This window comes from Pangasianodon hypophthalmus, chromosome 10 (genome assembly GCF_027358585.1).
Source record: "Pangasianodon hypophthalmus isolate fPanHyp1 chromosome 10, fPanHyp1.pri, whole genome shotgun sequence".
NCBI classification, from domain to species: Eukaryota; Metazoa; Chordata; class Actinopteri; order Siluriformes; family Pangasiidae; genus Pangasianodon; species Pangasianodon hypophthalmus.
Genome location: NC_069719.1, coordinates 10,067,167 through 10,088,736, shown reverse-complemented (window position 1 = coordinate 10,088,736; position 21,570 = coordinate 10,067,167). Strand labels below are relative to the sequence as shown.

General features: G+C 37.2%; 2 protein-coding genes across 5 annotated transcripts; both read right to left on the bottom strand.

Annotated features, from left to right (window-relative positions):
• Positions 1 to 78: 78 nt before the first annotated feature.
• Positions 79 to 14,368, bottom strand: rps6kl1 (ribosomal protein S6 kinase-like 1). 4 transcript variants are annotated; one of them, XM_026934301.3, is made up of 13 exons: positions 14,250 to 14,368; positions 13,360 to 13,427; positions 10,914 to 11,027; positions 10,276 to 10,594; positions 9,000 to 9,124; positions 7,766 to 7,858; positions 6,191 to 6,238; positions 5,206 to 5,338; positions 2,364 to 3,626; positions 2,134 to 2,223; positions 1,528 to 1,610; positions 1,206 to 1,301; positions 79 to 1,122 (listed from the first exon to the last, which is right to left on the bottom strand). In XM_026934301.3, the coding sequence occupies exons 4-13, from the start codon at positions 10,409 to 10,411 to the stop codon at positions 1,012 to 1,014; spliced, it is 2,178 nt and encodes a 725-aa protein (XP_026790102.3). In that variant the 5' UTR covers positions 10,412 to 10,594; positions 10,914 to 11,027; positions 13,360 to 13,427; positions 14,250 to 14,368; the 3' UTR covers positions 79 to 1,011. The 4 variants fall into 4 exon arrangements, with proteins under 4 accessions (XP_026790102.3, XP_053093521.1, XP_034163829.2 ...); XM_053237546.1 differs by having other exon boundaries at positions 10,276 to 10,591; XM_034307938.2 differs by lacking the exon at positions 14,250 to 14,368 and adding an exon at positions 13,578 to 14,188.
• A 2,587-nt stretch (positions 14,369 to 16,955) lies between these two features.
• On the bottom strand, positions 16,956 to 19,467 carry olfm4.2 (olfactomedin 4, tandem duplicate 2). The gene is made up of 5 exons (XM_026933848.3): positions 19,328 to 19,467; positions 19,066 to 19,233; positions 18,757 to 18,969; positions 18,473 to 18,617; positions 16,956 to 17,877 (listed from the first exon to the last, which is right to left on the bottom strand). Exons 1-5 carry the CDS (start codon positions 19,382 to 19,384, stop codon positions 17,078 to 17,080), a joined length of 1,383 nt encoding a protein of 460 aa, XP_026789649.2. The 5' UTR covers positions 19,385 to 19,467; the 3' UTR covers positions 16,956 to 17,077.
• Positions 19,468 to 21,570: the final 2,103 nt, after the last annotated feature.

Genomic DNA, 21,570 nt, shown 5'->3' with positions numbered 1-21,570 from the left:
AGCTAGTAAATTGAAGTGAGCCTCAAGGCTATTGCTAGCTGTGAATCGGCCACATTGCTGCTGCTTCTTCTGCTACTTGGATGATCAACTTTAAGCAGACATGCATGCGGTTAAGGTAGATGCATGTGGGTGATGGCTCTGCTGAACCCTGATGAATCTGAAAGGAAAAACTCATAAATTCATAAACCAATGTCTCATCTGTGACTTCAGTGACAAGACAGGATGTGGTAGCTGTGCTATTAGTTTGTGCACATGCTGAGAGGGGGGTCTTGTGGTGAAATAAGTGCTTCATTTTCACACTATGCAGATCTGTGAGATCTCTGCACGCATGGCTTTATTAGCTTGACTGCGCAGCAGTCTCATCGCAAACTAGACAATCAATTTGCATATGGTGATAAAGCAAAAGCAACGCACTTGGACAGAGGTTTTTATTATTATTTTTGCTTTGGTTAAAAATGTAGGTAGCTCATCTCAAGAGCAAAAAAATGATTCTTAATGCAGATAGTAATCATTTGAGGCACAAATGTTTTACATGACATGACTTTGTCCAAAATATCATTAAAATCTGTACTGGCAACATGGATTGATATTACACTGCATGCTTGATAAACATGGTGAAATGTAATGGTAATATTGCATATCACTTGTACATCTGTAATACAGAGGTGCAGCAATAATTTAATGCCTGAGATGTAGGTATATGCTTACAATAACCCCATACATGTGCTGCAAGGTCCTGTCATTAGTTCCTTTCATAACCACAGAAATGAATGAAAAAATGTCTCTTTTGTTTAACACAAAATCAGAAGTGTTTTAAATGTTAATTGGCGTAAATAAACTGGGTGGTTCTATTTTTAATTTTGTGTGTGTGTGTTCAGCTGATGGTTTGGAGATACTCATGCTCCTTGTGTTGTGCACCAGCAGGGGGCAGTAAAGGCATTTCTTTGAGCTTTGACTTCTCATGAACCACTGGTGTTAGGCGTTAGAATCATATAGCACACCCTGTATCCATCAACTGGCTAGTGTGTGCCAAGGAACCGAGTTAAAAAAGGGGTGGTACTTAATGTCACTCACACCTCCACCTCCAGAGCCCAGTCGATAGCCAGCATCATACTGAAGGAGCTGTGTGGAAATAAAATAACATCATTGCCTTACATACAAAGCTATACTTGTGTTCACAGGTTAAGCGTGTTCTGTAGACGTACCTCTGTGAGTAGCGAGGCGGCTGCAGGGCTCAGGTGGTCTGGAATGCGTAGCTGTGTGTGTGGATGCACACCTGTAGGATGACACTGCCACAGGGGCTGATATCACAGAAGAGGTTTTATTTTCCTAATCTCATACACAAACTGATGTATGGTCATTTAGGACCCAAGTTTGTCCACTACAGGAACATGTACTATTCTCATTTCACTTATTATGAATTTGATGTGACTCATAGCTCACATATAACTAGTGTTTTTAGTCTAGTTTGGATGTTTAATAAGATCACACTATACAGAGATCTGAAGCCATATAGACTCTGCTTACCATTCCAGTAAGAAGTTCAAACAGTAAAGCTCCCAGACTCCACCAGTCACACGCCTCTGTGATTTTGGATACACCCCCAATCTCTGTTTCCAAATGATTAAACAAGTGCAATTTAGGGCTGGGCAATGTGACTGTGTTATACCAGTGTGATGATTGATTATGTCATAATACACTTCTGAGATACTGCAGGTATTGCAATATCTTCTTGTAATATTTATTGCTTTTTAAATAAAAATTACAACCTCCAATTCAAAGTAGCTGGTATGATATCACTTTTTTTTAATACAAATTTTTCCTCAATTTCTTTCTTTCTTTCTTTCTTTCTTTCTTTCTTTCTTTCATTTTCAGACATCTTTACTTTTAATTGTATTGTTCTAATGGTTGGTCTGCAAAATCCATACGTTCTGCAAAAACATTTGTGATATCTATAGATGGACTGAATTCTTATTTCTATATTTTATAAAACCGTGTGTATTAGGAGCAACCCCAGCATTGGAAGACATGTACATAACAAATATTCCCATACTGAGTCATCCCTAATAATAAAGTTTAAAATAATGGAATTTCTGTTTTCCATTATGACAAATTGTTCTTAGGCGTCCTCACCTGGTGCACAGTACATTTCATCCATAGCTTTAGGACTAATTTCCGAATGAACCTCAGTCCACTGTCCAAAGTAAGTCAGACACACATTTCCTATTCAGAATACATCTCATTATTTGTTGCACAAACCGGTGAAATTAGCACTTAAATTTATGTCAGAATTAATTAATTAAGACCAGGCAATATTATAATTATAAATGTAGATGTGGGTGATACTGTAGAGTCAAACTCACCATTGCTATTGAGAAGGATGTTCTTGGGGTTGAGATCCTGGCACACGATGCCTTGCTCATGAAGACTCTCGAGAGCCAACAGGATCTGCGCTCCCCACATTCGCACCTCGTCTTCAGGAAAACCCCATCGACCAGGCTGTTGCTTCACACTCCGGCTCCTCGCCCTAAACTGAGGCAAGTGACGCCGGCCGTCGACTTCTATAAGCTGCTCCTCTTGAGAAGAGTGAGGAGTAAAGAACGTATCCTGTGTTTTATCTGAGCACAGTGGGCTAAGGAGTTCCCAGTTCTCCTCTCCAACCTCCACAGACTCTCTTTCCACGTCTTTACTTGTATTATTCACCTGAGGAGCTGTTGTCGTGAGGTCTAAGGCGAAAGGTCTCAGAAGTTTGCTTTCCACAGTAGATTGTGTTCCGTTGCAGTATTCTGTGCCTGGTTGGGAATTTCCTGAGGTTAAGCTTGCCATATACTGGGAACTCTCAGAATTACTTGTTTTTTCGTGAGTAATGTCATCTTGTTTTTGGTTCTTTGAAGATAAAGGCAGGGTGTTGGGAACTATACGAACTTTCTGTGGAAGGACGTTGACTGTGCTACACAGGGTTGGCTGTGTGGTGTCAAATAAAGAGCTCAGTGTGATCTGAGGTGCACTATTGATTCCAAGAATGTCTGGATTTGACCTGGTTCCTATTAAACACTGTTCCTGAGCTGGCACAGCAGTCCATACTTTATCAAAATCTAAGCTTGAGTCGATCCGCTCAATATGGACATCGTTTCCTAAAAGATCAGTCGTGACACTGAGCGGATCTCGAGTATCCACGATCACACAGGGATGAACAGGAAGTGGAAAACTTTCCTGAGATATAAGACAATCTCGCTGACCACCAGGACTAACACAGGAAAAGGAATCTGTCCTTATTGCATAAGGGTTAGAGGATTGCTTTTGCTGGAATTCAGCCTTTTCCGACCGGGAATTCTGCAGGCATCCTGTTTCCTCACAGTATGAGTGTGTGCCATAGCTGTCGAGCTGATGCTCTGTCTCATTCCAAAAAGCCAGTGTGTCCATTTCTAAGCATTCCAAATTCTTCCTCTCAGGAAATATGGATCTTCCCTGGTGGCTCTCTCCATTCAGGTGGTACAGCTGGGTGAGCGCAGGCGAGGTGTAGCTGTTCTTTAGCTGGAATTTGTGCTGGTTGGGGGTGGAGCAGTCTGGATGTTCTCTGGCTACCTCACTTCTGATCCGGTGCAGTTTAGAGAAGAGCTTTCCACCTGAACAGGGACAAACAATTCACGTACCCTCACGTTCTTTATAATGTTTTTCATCAGCCAATTTGTTATTCATCTATTTATTAGTTTAGAAATATAAAGTGTGTGAAATTCCATCTGAACAGCAATTCAATTCACTTCTAATGGCTAAAGGTGAAGTAATGAGATTGCTGTATTAGTAATGTGTACTTATTTGTCCTTACAGAACAAAATCCATAAAACTTAACTACTGAGTTAGTCACTTATATTGTAAGTGAATGTAATGTAACCATGGGAGTCATAAAACACATAGCATTGATGAACAGACTTTTCGAGTACTTGGAAATTCACAAACTGATTTGCTATGGTCTGACACAGAATAAAAAAGACGGGCATGTCAATTATTTTGCAGTAAAATTTGCCCTGAAACAACTATGAGCATGAGACTCAGTACACAGTACTGAGTACCCTGAGTTCCCTGAACTGCATCCAGCTGCTATTTCTACCTCCACTGTACTGTAAATTACAACTGAGCCTACCATTTCCGCTTAATGTGTAATATTCATATATTAGGCGCAATATTTGTATATTTGGAAGGTAATTGTGTTGTGTTGTCCGAGATGTGTGTGTTGAATATATCGTGTTGTGACCAAACACCAAGAAAAATTAAAACATGTAAATGTATATTGTGAATAAAATGATTCTTAGACACAGCAAATTTTTTGACTAGTTCTGAGTGTATCCAAACAGGTGCCAATACTTTAAACTTAATGTACTTAATGACAGAATGTTGAGTGGAAACTCTGTCATGTTAAAAGATCATATTAAAATATAACTGAATCTTTAATGGCATTTCATCTGGACACCTGTAGGTTATTTATTTTTGTCATTATGTTACATCATTTGTAGTGAGCATATATAGTGCATGAAAAGCCATTTTGGGTTAAAGAAGGCAAATTTCCCATGGAACAGCATTACTTAAGAAAGCAGACAGTTTTCACCTTTCACATTAACATTTTGTTATTAACAACTTTATGTGATAGTGTACTGCTACTGCTAATGTCCGTTCTGTCTTTCTACCTTCTTTTCAGTAATTATAATGCTTGACGTACATTTTGTTTGCTTGGTTAATTCCTTTATTCTATCGACTACCTAATTTTAGCCATTAACCTAAAAAGCATGTTTCTCTCAAACTCTAGCCGCACCAAAATGCTATGTTGGTGCTGTTAAATAAAGAAAAAAAAATTCATACGTGCGTCAGGCTGGTATTAAATATGTAATCTATTCGTTGATTTTTATATGTACAAGCACTAAAGGACAAAAGTACACCAAAAGCCCTGTACAACATATTAATGCTGTTAGATTGTTAACATCATTGATTCTTTTAATATTACAGATAATGTATATGCAACTTTATATTTTGTCCTCCAATAAAAAAAAATGGTTGGACATGCCAAATTTAAGACTTTAGTTTTAAATTTAAGTCCATACTCTCAGAGTGTAATTCTGTGTTGGCAGTACTTCACTGACTCCCTGTATAATAAACAGCCAGCTCTATGTATTAAAGTGTATTTCGCTTAGCACAGCACTTTTCTCAGCTCACCTTGAACATGTTCTAGATGCAGGAACACAGAGTCCTCGCTGACGTAGTACCTCAGTAACTTTACCATGAACGGGACACCCTGAGGGATGATGGTTGAACGCTCTCGATTCTCCCAGCTGGACTTAGGCAGGCTCTGGAGGACAGGAGGAATTATATATGTAACCAGTGTTATTAAAAAACATTTACAATACAAAGCTATGAATATAAAGAACCTTAACCAAAACACACCTGAGAAATATGTATTTGATAAATATGTAAATATGTATTTGATTACTCATTAAACATAATTAGACCATTCTCAATTCTGATTGGTCAGAAGGTGTTGATGAATTTTCTATAACAACATCTCTGACAGTAGTCCTTGCTGCAAGGCAATTTACAGGTGGATATTAATATGTCATTTCTATAGTAAGAAGTTAGACAGGGATTTGTACGGCAGATGCTCCATAACAGGGGAACATGACAAGCCTTTTTTGTCTTATTAACTTCAAGACAGAAAAAAAGAGAGGCTGGTGAGGGCTGTTTATAGCTGCTGTAATGTAAGTGACAACAGGAACTAACTTGTTTATTGTTCCACACCAATAAGAAAAAAGTATGATGTGTCTTTCATTAATTAGTCTAAAATTGTTAGCACTGACTTCAAGACTGTGCTGTTCTAGGACAATAATCAGTTGAGGATGCTAGCAGATCATTTTCCTAAAAGAGCACGTCCCATCATGTTTTATTCCTTGCTTGTAGAAAAAAAAGGATTATTTCCAAGCAATGTCTGCTTACTTTGCCTACTTTTGCAACCTTGTTTCTAGTTTTAGAAACATGAGATGGTTTGGAGTAAGATGCACTAAAGCTTTTAACTGGATCAATGACAGCTTCATGAGACAAGACGAGACCTGAGAGTTTTTCCCCTCAGTGTTATCAGCGTTCTGGCCAGACGGCAAATTTGCCTTTAGGCTGGAGTTACAGCATCAGTACATGGCAAGACACCTACCTTAATCACGAATGTCTCCTTGCTAATCAGGTTTTGGACAGTCAGAACCTACAGACACAAGCACAAATAAGCATCTTGAGTATGAGATACTGGAAGGAAGCAAGATAGAAACATTGTAGTTAATCATAATATAGTCCAAGTGCTTTTTTCTACACTGCATCAGTTATGTTTTTTTTTTTTTTTTTTTTTTTTACTAAAGTCGAAGTTTGTTTCCTATAATGGAGCTAGAAAATCTGTTACGGGTAAGCAGAACATTACAGTGCTAATTTCCTTAAGAAATGTATTCATGAGGAATATTTGTAAAAGCCTTGCTTAGCAGTACAAATGCTCCAGCTGTGCCACATGATGGGTGTCACCAAAGGTCTAACTAACCAAGTGCTCCAACCATTTGAGTAAGACATTAAATGTTTGCCAGTGACATTTTTTTCTGTAAATAATAAAGATGAAAAAAAGATAAATAATAAAGAAAAAAGGTCTCCATTATACTCAAACTCTGTGATGAAATGCATGTGAGATTTTCCCCAACAAATATAAAAACAGACTGAGGTGAAACTTTTTTAGGATCTTTGTGCACTCACTTTGGAAGCAAAAATAGAAACTACAGAAAAAAAAAAAGAGTTATTAGCGTGAATGTAACAGTGCAGCTTTTGAGATGTGGGTGCACTACGTCGTTATTTCAGGTTAATCTAAAATGACTCCCTATGAAAAAAGTGCAAAAGCCATTATTTCAGGTTATTTTTTACTGCTTCTTTGTTAATCAATGTAGCCTTTCATACCACACTCAGCACCACTGCTAGCAAGACTCCAGACCTGTCTCCTTCTCTAATGCTAGCTATGCTAACATTAAAGATTAAACATTAATGTTGGTAACATTAGCAGCCTTTGTGTGATAAAATGTTTAATCTCCTCAGAAAAACCTCCTGCTTTTGTAGTGTCTCGATGGCTTTATATAATGCTAGCTAGCTAAAACTAACATGGCACAGATGATCACCTCAGCATGTAGCAAGATGTTAGCATGTTTTATCTGCTGCATAAAGCACATCAACCAATAAAAAAATAGTAAATGCAAATCTCATTTGCTCTTTGGAAATGTAACATTTAAAAATGTAAAATGGATTCAGGGGAGATATAAAATAAAACCTTTAATTTTACACATTTTGAGATTAGCTAGTTACATAGCTCATATATAATACCAAATATTAGGTTTGGATATATGTTACTATACTCCAACCTTGCAAATCTGTTCTTTGTGTCTACTCTTGACGGGCAATATTAGTAGTAATGTGATATGATTAATACACATTCATGCCTCCTATGCTGAAGATGACTGGGATTAACTCAGTTTTGGTTTAATATTCAGTTGTTAAAATTAGCATTCATAAGCAGTATTGTTTTTTTAAAAAAAAAAAAAAAAAAAAAAGCCCTGTTTCATACCTGTTTTACTTCTGTTTTCTTCATACAGCCCACACGTGACATTATTATACAAAAAAATAACATTTCCTGGGTTTCAGTTCACACCACAAAATCACCAGGTGTTTAAGGAACACACAATATCACTAAAGGTTTTGTTCTTACCTTATCAATAATCCCCACCACTTTACACATCTCCAGGTCCTCCACGGGTGAGCTCAGATGTCTGATAGACCTGAATCTTAGGCTGCTGTAACCCTGCTGACCAAAATACAGTCATCAGTGTTTCAGAATCAAAGCAGTTTTAGCCCATGCAAGACCTCAAAGCCACTGAGGGGATTCTGGGGATTACACAACAACTGAGAGCCCAGAGTTGAGTAAATTCGGGCTTACCCACATTCCTGTCCATGTAAAAGTAAAGGAAATACAAATAGACAAGCCTGGACTTTAGTGAAGGAGACATAACTGGAGGGTTGGAAGGCTGATGTAGACAAGCCCATAGTTCTACAGCCTTAACCCAGTTTTACACTGTACACTGTATCAGTCCGATTTTGCTTTTGCACACAGAAATATCACACATCATAAAATAATTACTTGGTTATTAGATGGTCTTAGAATGAATAATGTGATGTGCTCACCCATGGCCGATTTAGTGCCACTGTAACTAAAGACAGCTGAGCACTAATTTCTGGCAGTGTCAGAAATGTATTACTCATATCTGAGTGTGACCTCTGCTGTGACGCTCTTCTAAAAGCCACCAGTAGCAGGATGGCAGAGGATGACACGTAACTCACAGGACAGCTACAAATACAGTAGTAACAATGGGTGAATATAAATATGGAACTTAAATGTGTAGAATGTGCGGAATTTGCTGTTTTCTTTAGCCATAATGTTGCTGTTATTGTACCATTGGCCTGTTTCTGTTTATGCGACCACGTTTTCTACACAAGCCTGGATCACACTGATATAAGCATTAGATAAACAGAATGTAATAATTTTTTTAATCATAAGTCTACTGTTGAAGGATCTTCATCATATAACTCACATGGATAGCACATGTTGTTGTATGGTCTGTATGGGATTCAGCAAAGATTTTATTAGGATCATCTTGTACAGTGTTGCAAGTAATAATCTCAAACGATTTCTGAAATCGCACAGTTCTAAAGCTGGATTTAGTCCAGTGCTTATCTCTGAATAATAAGTGATGCAGACATGTTAGAGAGGGAAGTGAGAGGTGATAGTAACAACTCATAAAAACAGGAACATACTGTCTGTGTGTGAAACAGACAGGGGAAATATGCGCAAGAATCATATTTGTATAAGTTGGAAAATTCTAGCCGGTTTTCCATAGAGTAATTTAACTGGGCAAAGATGATCTAATGAATGTTATGTCTCATACCCCTAATTGTGTGGTGTCTTTGCTGAAGTTGTACTGTAGGTGAGAGTTAAAGATCTCCTCCGCTCTCTTCAGATACTGAGTGGTTTTCCGCTTCACAGCCTCACGTCTCTCTTTATTTGGATCCACTAAATGACAGAAGAGAAAAGTCCACTCAGCCTCCTGAAACCTAAACATGAGTCCCTGATTTCATACTCCTTACCTTTAAAATCATTGTGTTGTATTGTGTAGGGCTGTTGTTTGTTAATTATGTCAAGATTGACCTTCTGATATCTCAGACGCCTGCTAAATGCAAAGGAGCACTATGCTAACAAACCATGATAAGATTCCTGATAAGTTTATTGTGGATTTTGTGATAAATAAACATCTGATTTTGGTCAAATGATTGTAGGCCTATCTTCAGCCAGAATAGTCAAGACCTATCACAAGTGCAATGTGTATCAGTACAACCACAATGGCTCTTATTCATCAAAGTTTCATTCATCGCAGACTTGATCCCATCAAATGATGTATGAACAAACCTGCATCTGATTGATGAAAAAGTTTTATGACATCAATTATTTGAGCTCAAATGATGAATCAGCTTTAGCTGTGTATGCAAGCTCCCATTCTCTAGTTAGAAAATGAAGGCAATTGGAGAAAAGGATGGTACAAAGGATGTATTTGAATTATTTGTTTTTGCTGAAATTAATGGTATTACATAGGCAAATACAGACAGTTAAGGATTTGTAGTTTTGTAAGTTATTTTTAAGCTGTTTAAGATCAAAATCGAGTAGAAATCTGAACTATTTTTCAACCTCATCTGTCGGCAGTTATGTGATTACTATTTACAGCTAGACTTTAATTCAATTTACTACTCAAAATATGTCAGATTTAACTGAAGTAACATTTAACTGAGTCAATTTGCAGTGATGGGTTATGTTCCTGTTTCATTCTTTTCTGTCAGCTGTTACAGTTTTTTTGACTCAAACTTTCCTTACATGTTGGATAATTTATCCAGAAGCTCACTAAACAAAAGATTACAGTAATTTGCTTACATTCTGCTGAAATACTTTTTTGTTTCCTTTTCTGTTATTCCTCATGGTTTCATCTATATTGTTTTACTTCAGCTCTAAAACACTGGCATGAAGTGTGCTCAGCCAGGTGCCTTCATGTGAACAAGAACAGGAAATGATGTTCAAATGTCAACCCAAAAAAAACCCCTGTGTAGTAGCTACTGGTCTATTTTGATCACACAGAGGCATAATATGACATTAAAAGCATAAATAGAGCGTGCTACCTTGAACTCCATTCAGCAACAAGTCCACACCATTCTTATAGTAGCTAAATGCAGCTTCGTAGTCCTCGTTGACTTCCCTGTCCAGGGCCATGCGGATCTGCTTGGCCGCATCCACCAGATAGTCTCTTTTAGCCATGTCTGCCTAGGGTTAACTGTGCCGAAGTCCTGATGGAACGAGAGTCCACAGAGACCATTCCTATGTGGAACAATTACATGGATGCGCTGCATGTCTGGGATGTAACCATTCCTTCACCATTTTCATCAGTTTCTCTCACACACCAGGATTCCACTGACTGCCGCCTCCTTCCTTTTCCCCCTACTAAATGGAGTAAAATGTGAAATACTGCAGATAAAAATGGAGATATCAATCTACAAATGGATTTATTCATATAAAACATACTGTTACAATGGCATTATTCAGATCTAATATATGAGCTAAAAATATCATCATAATCAGTTTTACCACTTTCAATTTCATCTGAAGCTATAGTGAGTGAATCATCCATGTGACTGTCTTGTAATAAGTCTAGGGAACTGCACTTTGGCTTTAATCCTGTTCTACTGCTCTGATGAGCGACAAAATGTCACGTTCCGTCACCAACGATTATCTGGTTGACTAAAATCCTTCACAAACATACCTGTATGACTCATCTTCGCCCTTGAATGCCATCACAAAGACACCATAAAGACATCACGCTGTAGCAGAGCCATCTAATCCCTCTCTCTGCTCAGGCTGTCCATATCTGAGTCACCTGAATAAACCAAAATGGCTAATATTTAACAAAAGTCCAGCATTTGCACCCTGCCCTTCAGATCACAGAGTGAAACTATAATCAGCAGTGGAATGAGGAAGGTATTAAATGTGATATGAGTCATGTACTGTTAGACTACTCATCTAAAATGTTTAATGCATTTTCTGTAAATAGTCACAAAGCAAAACAAGACTTGTAGGAGGCATCAACTACACTGAAAACCAAATAACACTGAACTAAACACTACGTCTGTTTTTTCTGACATACTGATAATAAGAATAACATACTTTTTTTTGGAAACTAATTAAAAGTGGTGTCAGTGAACAGCCATTTTCAGAGCTAGGCCAGTTTTTTATTGTGTTTTTTCTACAGACATACAGTAGACATGTAGCTATTAGCTGACACAAAGACATTAGTTATTCAAACAATATGGCTGGTATCCAGTAATGAAAGCTTTCTTTTTTTTCTCTCTAGACATGACATATGGCTAAGGAGGAGATTTTAAATTTACTTATTAAATTAAAGTCTAAATTCATGAATTTAAATTCATGGGAAAATGTAGCTTATTTTGTATACATTTGGAACAAATAAATTTGTCACTTTTAATTTGTTCAATCTGATATATAGGTGAAAATTTGGTTTTATATATATATATATATATATATATATATATATGACACAATTTTGGTCATTTTGCCTCTGTACTCCACCACAATGGATTTGAAATGAATATTAGGATTATTTTTATTACTTGGAGGGAAATCCTTGATAAAACCTGCCTGAAGTCTGGACCCCATGGACATCACCAAATTCTGAGTTTCCTCCCTTGAGATGCTTTGCCAGGTCTTTACTGCAGCCATATTCAGTTGCTGCTTGTTTGTGGGTCTTTCTGCCTTCCGATTCGTCTTCAGTAAGTGAAAAGCAGCTCAGTTGGGTTGAGGTCAGGTGACTGACTCGGCCATTTAAGAACATTTAATTTCCAAGCTCTTGGACTGCTTTCACAGTATGTTTTGGGTTGTTATCCATCTCTACCGTGAAGCGTCGTCCTATCAGTTTTGCAGCATTTGACTGAATCTGAGCAGAAAGTATAGCTCTGTACACTTCAGAATTCATCCTGCTACTTCTGTCAGCAGTCACATCATCAATAAACCCCAGTGACCCAGTTCCACTGGCAGCCATATATGCCCATGCCATAACACTTCCTCCACATGTTTGAAGGATGATGTGGTATGATTTGGATCATGAGCCCTTCCTTTCCTTCTCAATACTTTTCTCTTCCCATCATTATGGTACAAGTTAATCTTGCATCAGAACTGGTCAGGCTTTTTTGGAGGTTTTTTTTAGCAAAGTCTAATCTGGCCTTTCTGTTCTTGAGTGTTACCAGTGGTTTGCATCTTGAGGTAAACCGTCTGTATTTACATTCATAAAGGCGTCTCTTGATTGTACACTTTGACAATGATATGTCTACCTCCTCCAGAGTGTTCCTGACTTGGCTAGATGTTGTGAAGGAGTTTTTCTTTAACAAGGAAAGAGATCTGCATTCATCAACTTTAGTTGTCCTCCGTGGTCTTCCAGGCCTTTTGGTGATGCTGAGCTCACCAGTGCATTTCTTCTTTATAAGAATGTACCAAATTGTTGATTTGGCCCTCCTAAAGTTTCTGCTATCTCTCTGATAGATCTGTTTTGGCTTTTCAGCCTAGTGATGGCCTCCTTCACTTGCATCAACACCTCTTTGGACGGCAATAGTGAGAGTTTCCATAAACAGCTATCAAATGCAAATTCAACATTTGGAATCAACTCCAGACCATTTATCTCCTTAATTTATCATGAAATAAGGAGGAAACAGGCCACAGCTGGCCATGAAACTGCTTATCAGTCAATTGTCCAATTACTTTTGAGCCTGTGAAAATGGAGGGACTCTGTAAAAAATGGCTGTAATTCCTAAACGGTTAATGCAATATTTTGTCAACAGTGGCAAAATGACCAAAATTGTATAACCGTCCAAATACTTATGGACCTGACTGTATATATATATATATATATATATATATATATATATATATATATATATATATATATATATATATATATATACAGTCAGGTCCCACTGCACACACTCATAAAAAATATATATATATATATATATATATATATATATATATATATATATATATATATATATATATATATATATGCTACTGGAAATGTTTGAAAATTTTGATTTCAGTAACTTCATGCTTAGCTTATGTATAACAAGCAAAAATTGCAGTTATCCAACAGGCTACTCTGACACATTAATATGGAATAAAAGTCTTTTAAACACAACATTTACCTTTTTTCATACTCGTCTTTCCCACTTGAAGATTGTTGTAGATGTGAGCTTTGAGCTGGGTTTTTTTCCTGGAAAGAAAGGAGGAAACTTTAGATTTGATAACAACACAAAAAAAAGTTACTGTGCATGATAAAACTGTGCATGGCAACAGATATTGAGTCATAACACAGGCTGTATCCCCAATGTTTCTCTATAGGGCACTGTATATAGTGTACTACCTAAGGTGCCATCATTTTCCTCCACATTGAGCACTGGAGAGAGTCATTTGGAATACAACCCTAGATAAGTTTGGACCCAGTCTGTTTGACTGGACATGAAAAAATGTCTTGGCACTATTTCAGCCTATAATAAGCAACAGCCCATCCACCCATCCATCTTCTGTACTGCTTGTCCTACAAAGGGTCGCATACACTCACTACAGACAATTTGGAAATGCCAATCAGCCTACAATGCATGTCTCCATGCACAGAGGAGGAGAGGCAGGAATCGAGCCCCCATCCCTGGAGGTGCAGGGCAGACAGTGTACAGTGTGTTAGAGCACTGGGCGGATGGGAAAGGGGGAAAGGGAGAAAGGGAGTGACCGCAATGCAGCTTCAAAGACCAATAACACTGTCCAAACACACACACATCACACATATCACACCATCCACACAATACACAATAGTCAGAGATCACATCATGCTAAAAACACCTCACATTCCCACTGCACACTCAAACGTTTCACAGAATTATTCAATAGAAGAAAACCGACAGTGTTTACATTTCATTCTAAGGCTCTATTCATGCCATGTATAAGCTACACTACACATATGCATGGTGTCCAAACTAATGCACCGCTGCGAACGAAACAGATGAAGATGAAGTGAAAATGCACTGCATTGCGCTTTTACCTAATGTAAAGGGTTTCCTTGGCGTGCGCGCGCCTCCGCAGTGCCGGGCCCGTGTGTAGCGGAGGCTCGCGCAGACAGCACCGACAGGCGGAGAGGAAGCGCGCGCGCAAAGCTTCCTATTGGCTGCTAATGATGTCACTAAAGCCTCCATTATATATTTATCACAGCGCCCCCACCCCCTGACTATTGTTCACATGCAAAACATGCACTCACCGTCCACTTTATTAGGAACACCTGTACCCCTGCCCAGTCATGCAATTATTCAATCAGTCAAGTCATGTGGCAGCATAAAATCATGCAGACACAGGTCAAGAGTTTCAGTTCATGTTCACATCAAATATCAAAATGGGGAAAAAATGTGAGGGCAGTGACTCTAAACGGCTATTACACAATGTTTACACAGAATGGTGCGAAAAGCAAAAAACATCCAGTGATCAGCAGTTCAGCAGGCTGAAATGGCTTGTTGAGGAGAGAGGTCAGAGGAGAATGACCAGACTCGATCGAGCTTACAGGAAGTCTACAGTAACTCAAATAACCTCTCTTTACAGCCGTGGTGAGCAGAAAAGCATCTCAGAAAGCACACCGAACTGTGAGGTTGATGGGCTGATTGGATAATCGCATGGATGACCAGGTGTACAGGTGTTTCTATTAAAGTGGCCAGTAAGTATAAAATGTCCTTCTGAGAATCACTGCTCAAACTTTTTGTTGAGAGCAGATTTATTTCAGGAATATTCGGCTGTACAAATAAATCTACAGATATTAAGCTCATTATTTAAATGTGTATAATAGTATTCTGGCTATTTATTGAGTTTTTTTCATTTCTGATCTTTTCACTGACTGGTAACATTAAGTCCAAGTTGACATTATTTGTAGGCTGATTTTTTTTTTTTTTGATTTACGTAAATTTGGATTAAACACATTAATTTCAAACAGCCTAATAACTATAAGAACTCAGTAATAAATATAATACATTTCATAATTGTGGATTGTGATTTCCACCACAAAAAAAAAAAAAAAAAAAAAAAAAAACTGTAAGTAGAGTTAAACTACAAATGTGTGGCCTAGGAAAACCCTTTACATGGTCACATTTTGAAATTTTCTACTATATGTAGTACAGAAAACTAGATGCTTTCCTGAACTGAAACATGTTATTGTATTGTAAGTAAAGTTATAAGAAAGATATTTCAAAAACAGATGTCAAAGTATATTTTTGACAGAAAGACTACATTTGGTCAGCATTGGCTTTTTCATCTTTTTTGGTTGTTTTTCATCTTTTTTGGTTGTTTTTTTTTTTTTTTGTTGCTGCAGCAACATCTGACAGTTCTTCTACAGTGGACCACAAATATAATTTTTTTTGTTTGTTTTTGTTTTGTTTGTGTTCTTCACTCATCATTCGGAATGGATTTTACTATTTGTTTGCCCTAATTCTTAATAAGCTCAATCTTTTTAACTTATTAATTATTTTTTATGCCTGTGCAGTTCCTGAAGGACTGGGATAATCTTTAAACAGGGAAGAAAAAAATGTATACATAACAACTGCATTTGCAGTAACTTGGTCTGAGCAGATTACATGCACAATTACTGACAACATACAGTACAACTAACAACAGTGCAAAAAAACAAAAGCATTTTAGAAATATCTATTTTATCATGTTATTTTAACACATAAGTGCTTATGGGTGGTTAGGTAGGCTGTATGCATGGATGTGGGGTGTGGCCTCAGAAGGTGCACAGCGTAACAGCTGCCACAGTTGGAATAAGCCTAATGGGTATTTTGACCAATTCAGAATATTAGTATTAGGGATTAGAGAGCAACTATGAAGCCAGCTGTGTCTTTATGTGGCCATTCCTTTTGCACCAAGAAAAAAAATCAGATAATATTCAAAAGGAACCTCGTTCTATACATATTTAATGGTGCCACTCCTTAACGTGCCCCCTTTGCCATCCCAGTTGTAAAGACCTGGACATGCCGCACCTTGTACCTGTATGAGCATTCGTCTCACATGATAATAAAATAAGGCAGTGTCAGAGTGATGTAATTTTGTAGACTGTGAAGGAGGTGCAGGAGCTCATGGGTAATTAGTGTATTTGCAGAGAGCAGCTGGGTCCAGAAGCTCGAGAGCAGAGAGAAGGAGAGGTGATGTGGGCACAGAGGGGCTCAGGGGGATCAGGTTACACAAAATGGAACCGTTTGTAAGGGTATCATATCACTTTCCATGATCTACTCTGTCATCAGTGGCTCAGTTTAACACACAGTATATCAATCACAGCCACTGTATCATCAAGGAGGCATACACAAAATTTAAGAGAAATTCAAGAGAAATTGTTAGACCTTCTAATTTTTTTTTTTACTTTGAGTGACCATTTAAAAATTAAACAAAATGTTACTGTTGGCTGTTTACTGTGTGTAATATTATGTGTGAAACCTTACACAAGTTAGATATCACATAAGTTCTCATAAACATTTGTCTACAATCTTATGTTTATGTGTTGTATGTCCTGGAGCATCTGCATGTGTTGGATTGGATTCTCTCTTTGCTGTGAAATATACGAAACAATAGCCAGTATGCTCTTTACAAATGATTCATTCATTTATTCAACTTTATCTTGGTCAGGGTCGCAGGCATTCATTCACACACCCATTCACACATTCACCCATTTAGCATAACCAAACATAACAATGTAATTAAAGGAAACACATCTGAGTAATGCTTTAATTCATTTTTATTCATTCCCAAAACAGAAAATATTACTTGTCCATATAATTATACAGGGAATTAAGATCACATCTTCAGACTTTTCAGTATATTTGGCCTGACAGCGAGTGTCTAGGCACTCTTAAACTTCACATTATAAGAGACATAGTAGCCGTTGTTGAACATGTAGAGTTTCTGATCTCTAGGATTATAGTCCAAGTTGACATAGAAATCCTGGAACTTTTCAAACTGAACGCTAACATAGCTATCCTGTCTCGTGCGTGTGTTGTAAGTGTAAAAGATCTCTTCTGTCTGGGCGTCTATAGATCGTGTAGCGTAAAGAACACCACATATCATGAAGGCATTCGTGACAGATTGTTTGAATATGTTGGTTTCCCAAACCTCTGTCAGTGCAAATGCTGCCTCATCTATCTTGCCCAGCACCAGTTTACCCTTCGCTTCCTCTGTAGCGTACGTCACCCACAATCCATTCTCATCGGCCGCAAAGTCTAAGTTCTGATTGTCAGAATATTGGTAGGAGAATCTGCTACTGGCGCTTGGCACCACTCTGTACCCTGCGGTCTGACTGGTCATGTTGTATTTACCCATGCTGAAAGGTTCTCTGAACTGATAGTACAGGGTGTTACCACGCACAATGTAGTTATTACCTAGACCTCTCCAGTCACGACTGGAGTAAAGATCATGGGTTTTCATTGGCTGTCTCATGATCAATTTGTAGTAGTCGGAATAAACATGAATCCTACTCATTAGTGTATTGGAGAAAGCAGAGTACCAGTACATATTTTCATAACCAGGCACAGGGCTAGAGTCCTTGCCCCATCCTCCATATAAGTAGCTTCCACTCAGATCAGCATTCAGCTGGCTAACTACAGGCTTGCTGATTTTCAGAATGCCTCCATGCTTGCAGGAACCTGACAAGAGAAATCGATTCAGTTATGTGAATTTACAAAGGAAAATATGTGGTGATTACAAGCAAAACCTGGTACATCCCTTGCATGTTGGATATTAAAAGATATAACTTTAAAAAAGGGTTTCATAGTGGTAGGTGGTTTACTGGGTAAATATTTCGTTCTTACAAGTAATATTTGGTGCATACTGAACAATTTGGGAATGTAAGTACTTAGAAACTAATGTGAATAATTGGCAGGTATTTATCCATACTTAATGCTGCAACTTTCAGATGAATGTTTGAATAATTGTATATGATGTTAAGGCATTATTACATTTATTACCTGTACCTACTTACTCTTTTTAGTCATATATGCATGCATTCACTGAAGCTGTTTGGTAGTACCTGTATTATTTCTTAGAGTTAAGTGCTTAACTATACCCACTTTAATATTAACTACCATATACTATGCACGAAGTATTAATTAAATTAACATTAATTAGAGATTAATGTTAAAGAAATACTGTGACATGCTCCAACAAAATCTAACATGCATAATGAGACTCATGTAGCAGCATATCTTAGATATTTCAATGTAAGCAGTACAAGAACATTACCAATTGCTGCATTGGAGAAGTCATCTTGTTCATCTCTGCATTTCTCCAGCTTCTTCTGAAGTTTGATAAACTCGAGGCGGATCACTTCTAAGTTGCTCTTGTCATAGCTTTCCAACTGGTCTACAGTCAGGCTCATATTGCGGATCTTTAAGAAATATGTATAAGATAGTCAAAACTGCCTGCATTCAGCACTAATTCAAGTAATATAATATTTCCTGAGATATAAACACGTGGTCAATCATAATCAATAATGTAAACTGATGTGTCACTGAGATTCAAAGTACCTCACTGTAAAGACTGTCAAAGACTGATGAGGAGGAGTTAAGGGATGTTTTCAGGTGAGTGACCAGTGATTCAAACTCACGCAGCTCGACTCTCAAGAGGTCAAACTCCAGCTTAATGTACTTGTCAGGCCCACTTTCCAATATCTCCACACGGGTGGTCAAGTTAGTGAGCTCCGAGAGAAGAATAACCAGCTTGGCTTTTATATAAATTACCTGACAAGAGGGAAATAACATTTTGCAGGATAATCACTCTTTTTACCATCATGTTACAAAATCAAGGGAGGCATCAGAATGTAATATGAAATGTACCTTGTTAATATGGACCTCCACCTCAGTAGTCAGCTTATTAGAAGTTATCTGCACAATATCCACACGGTCTGCTGGGAATGTAGTGTCAGGAAGGAATACTTTGCAGATACACTGCCCGAATTCTCCCACAGTGCCTGTTACATTTCCCGAGCCCCACTGGTCCACCGGCTATGAAAAGAAGAAGGGAAAAATAAGACGACAGAGTCTCCTTGTTTGATTCTTGAGAAATCTTTCAAGTATTGGAACTAAAGAAAATGCCTACCAGCCAACCATATGTTGAGCCAGCCAAAAAGAGGAGCAGAAGAATGCAATGCATCATGTCTTAGGCTTTCTTTGTTGAGTGACTACGGTCTGTCCAAATCATTGGCTTTTAAAGATGAAGGTATCCGGTAGATATCCTGAACATCTTTTCTCATTCCCATGACTTTGGAAGATAACTTATATACACAGTCATGTTTGTTTTAGATAAGATGAACTAATGAGGCAATAGCAAATTATGACTTATTGGTGTGCAAAGGAAGTTGTGATATAACATGGAGATGATGTGAGAAAATATATTGCATGTAGCACCTGATAAAATAACCAAATCTTAGTAATTACCACAGTGTAAGCAGAGTTTCAGTTACCACTAGTTAGGTTGGGCTTAATTTTACAGTGCTTTCGGGAAACTGGGCCTTGTCAAATACTGCTTGAGAACATTTTCAACATAACCGCTCCTGTTCCTGTGTAAATTACAGGATATAAAGTACCTCGTCTGCTGTAATGTTGGAAAATACTGTACATATATTACTTTATACAAGTCTGATTTAGTTGCTGATTCAAGTAATATAAGTGCAAAAATACAATAGCTTGCACAGGCATCTTTACTTCATTGCTTGATAAATTCTAAGTTGTTATAGGCCTATCATAGTGCATTTCATTGTTTTTCTTACCTATATTAAAAGCCTATTAGGTTTTCTAGTACATTGTTGGTCAAAGTGAAACGATCACTGAAATATCAGGTCAGGACATTTGACTAGGCTTCTGAATATAGTTGGTGTGCATAATAATATATTTTATGCCAGTTAGTATTCTTGTTTTTTAAGAAAACGGAGTGAGGACACAAGATAGGTGCTTAAAGGAAATATAAAGTAAAAATAATTAGTTTTTAAAGTATTTAAACGCAGTGCTAACTGCTGTATACCTGATAAATAAAACTAATACAAGCTGTAATTATTCACTGAGATCTGTATAAATATAAATGGTATGTGGTAAATATAAATGGTGAACCAAATGAATGTCAGTTTATGACCAACTGTCCGTGATAAGTCTATCCAAACAGCAATACAATGTTTTTAAGATCTATAGAAAGTGTTGAAACAAAGAATTAGAAAACATTGTTATTTCTCTTTAACTGCACCAACAGTGTGATGTACAAGAATGGTTGCTACAAAAATGTACCAATAATACCAAGGTACGAAATGACTGAAACAGACTTTCTCCTAACAGACAGATGTATAACTGCTTATTTTTTGGGCAGTATAAATTGGTGTACTTGGCAGGAAAGTTATAAAATTTATCTAAATTTATTTCAGTTACTATGAAGAGGTATAATGGCTTACCAAGATCTAGGGAAAACAGCAAATTTATAGAAGAATAGAAGACAGCCAAAAATTATTAAAACCTAATCAACAGAATTTTCTGCTACTAGACTGATAGCATGAAAGTCTTTATAGGTATCCTGTATAGTATGACTGGTGTTTCACTAAAACATTATTGAGATTAGACAAATGAGCTAGTTAGGACTTAGATTTTATTGTTAACATGATGGGATCATTTTTAAATGCATAGCATTGAGGCATCCGAAGCCGACAATGAATCACACAGAAAATAAAATAATAACATTTACTTTAATGATTTATATTTTCATTAATAAAGTGCAATTGAGAAAATGTGCATATTACTTGTCATAATTTTATGGAGGTCTACATTTTTTGAGATTTTATTCCTAACAAAGAGTTAGAGTTTCAGAAGTATGTGAATGTTGGTACAATATGCATGTGTTATAGAGTACAGTGCTGGAATTAAGATGGATAAGGTAAATCTGTAGAGATTCGACTCGAATAATTTTTTTTTTCTTTTATGTACGATTTTTTATGATATGGGAATTCATCTGAAAACCCATAAGGGATACATAGTGATGAGTTTTATGCTTATATTAAATATATTTTCTAATAGTATCATATTTTGCATTTCTGCATTTATTTTCCATAGAATCATCTTAGAATATGTAACCATGTGTTTATAAAGTAATTTTATACAGTGTGGAAATGCAACAGTATAATGTTTCATCATCTGAGAATATGTTTTATAATAATTTTTTAACATTTAACATGTTTTGTATGTTTTGTGGAAATAACACACATATGCACTGACCTCAACATAAGCCTTTAGATCACATTGTATCATTAAAAAACCCAAACATTTGTTAATGAGTGGTAGTGTGCATTGTGGGCTAAAATGTAT

Coding starts and splice junctions, on each gene's coding strand:
- rps6kl1 (XM_026934301.3), bottom strand. CDS start 10,411: ATGGCTAAAAGAGACTATCTGGTGGATGCGGCCAAGCAGATCCGCATG. Junction 9,125..10,275: donor GTTGCTGAATGGAGTTCAAG/GTAGCACGCTCT, acceptor TCTGTCATTTAG/TGGATCCAAATAAAGAGAGA. Junction 3,627..5,205: donor GCATCTAGAACATGTTCAAG/GTGAGCTGAGAA, acceptor GTCCCTGTTCAG/GTGGAAAGCTCTTCTCTAAA.
- olfm4.2 (XM_026933848.3), bottom strand. CDS start 19,384: ATGATGCATTGCATTCTTCTGCTCCTCTTTTTGGCTGGCTCAACATAT. Junction 19,234..19,327: donor GCTCAACATATGGTTGGCTG/GTAGGCATTTTC, acceptor TTCTTTTCATAG/CCGGTGGACCAGTGGGGCTC. Junction 17,878..18,472: donor CTTCTCCAATGCAGCAATTG/GTAATGTTCTTG, acceptor TTCTCTTGTCAG/GTTCCTGCAAGCATGGAGGC.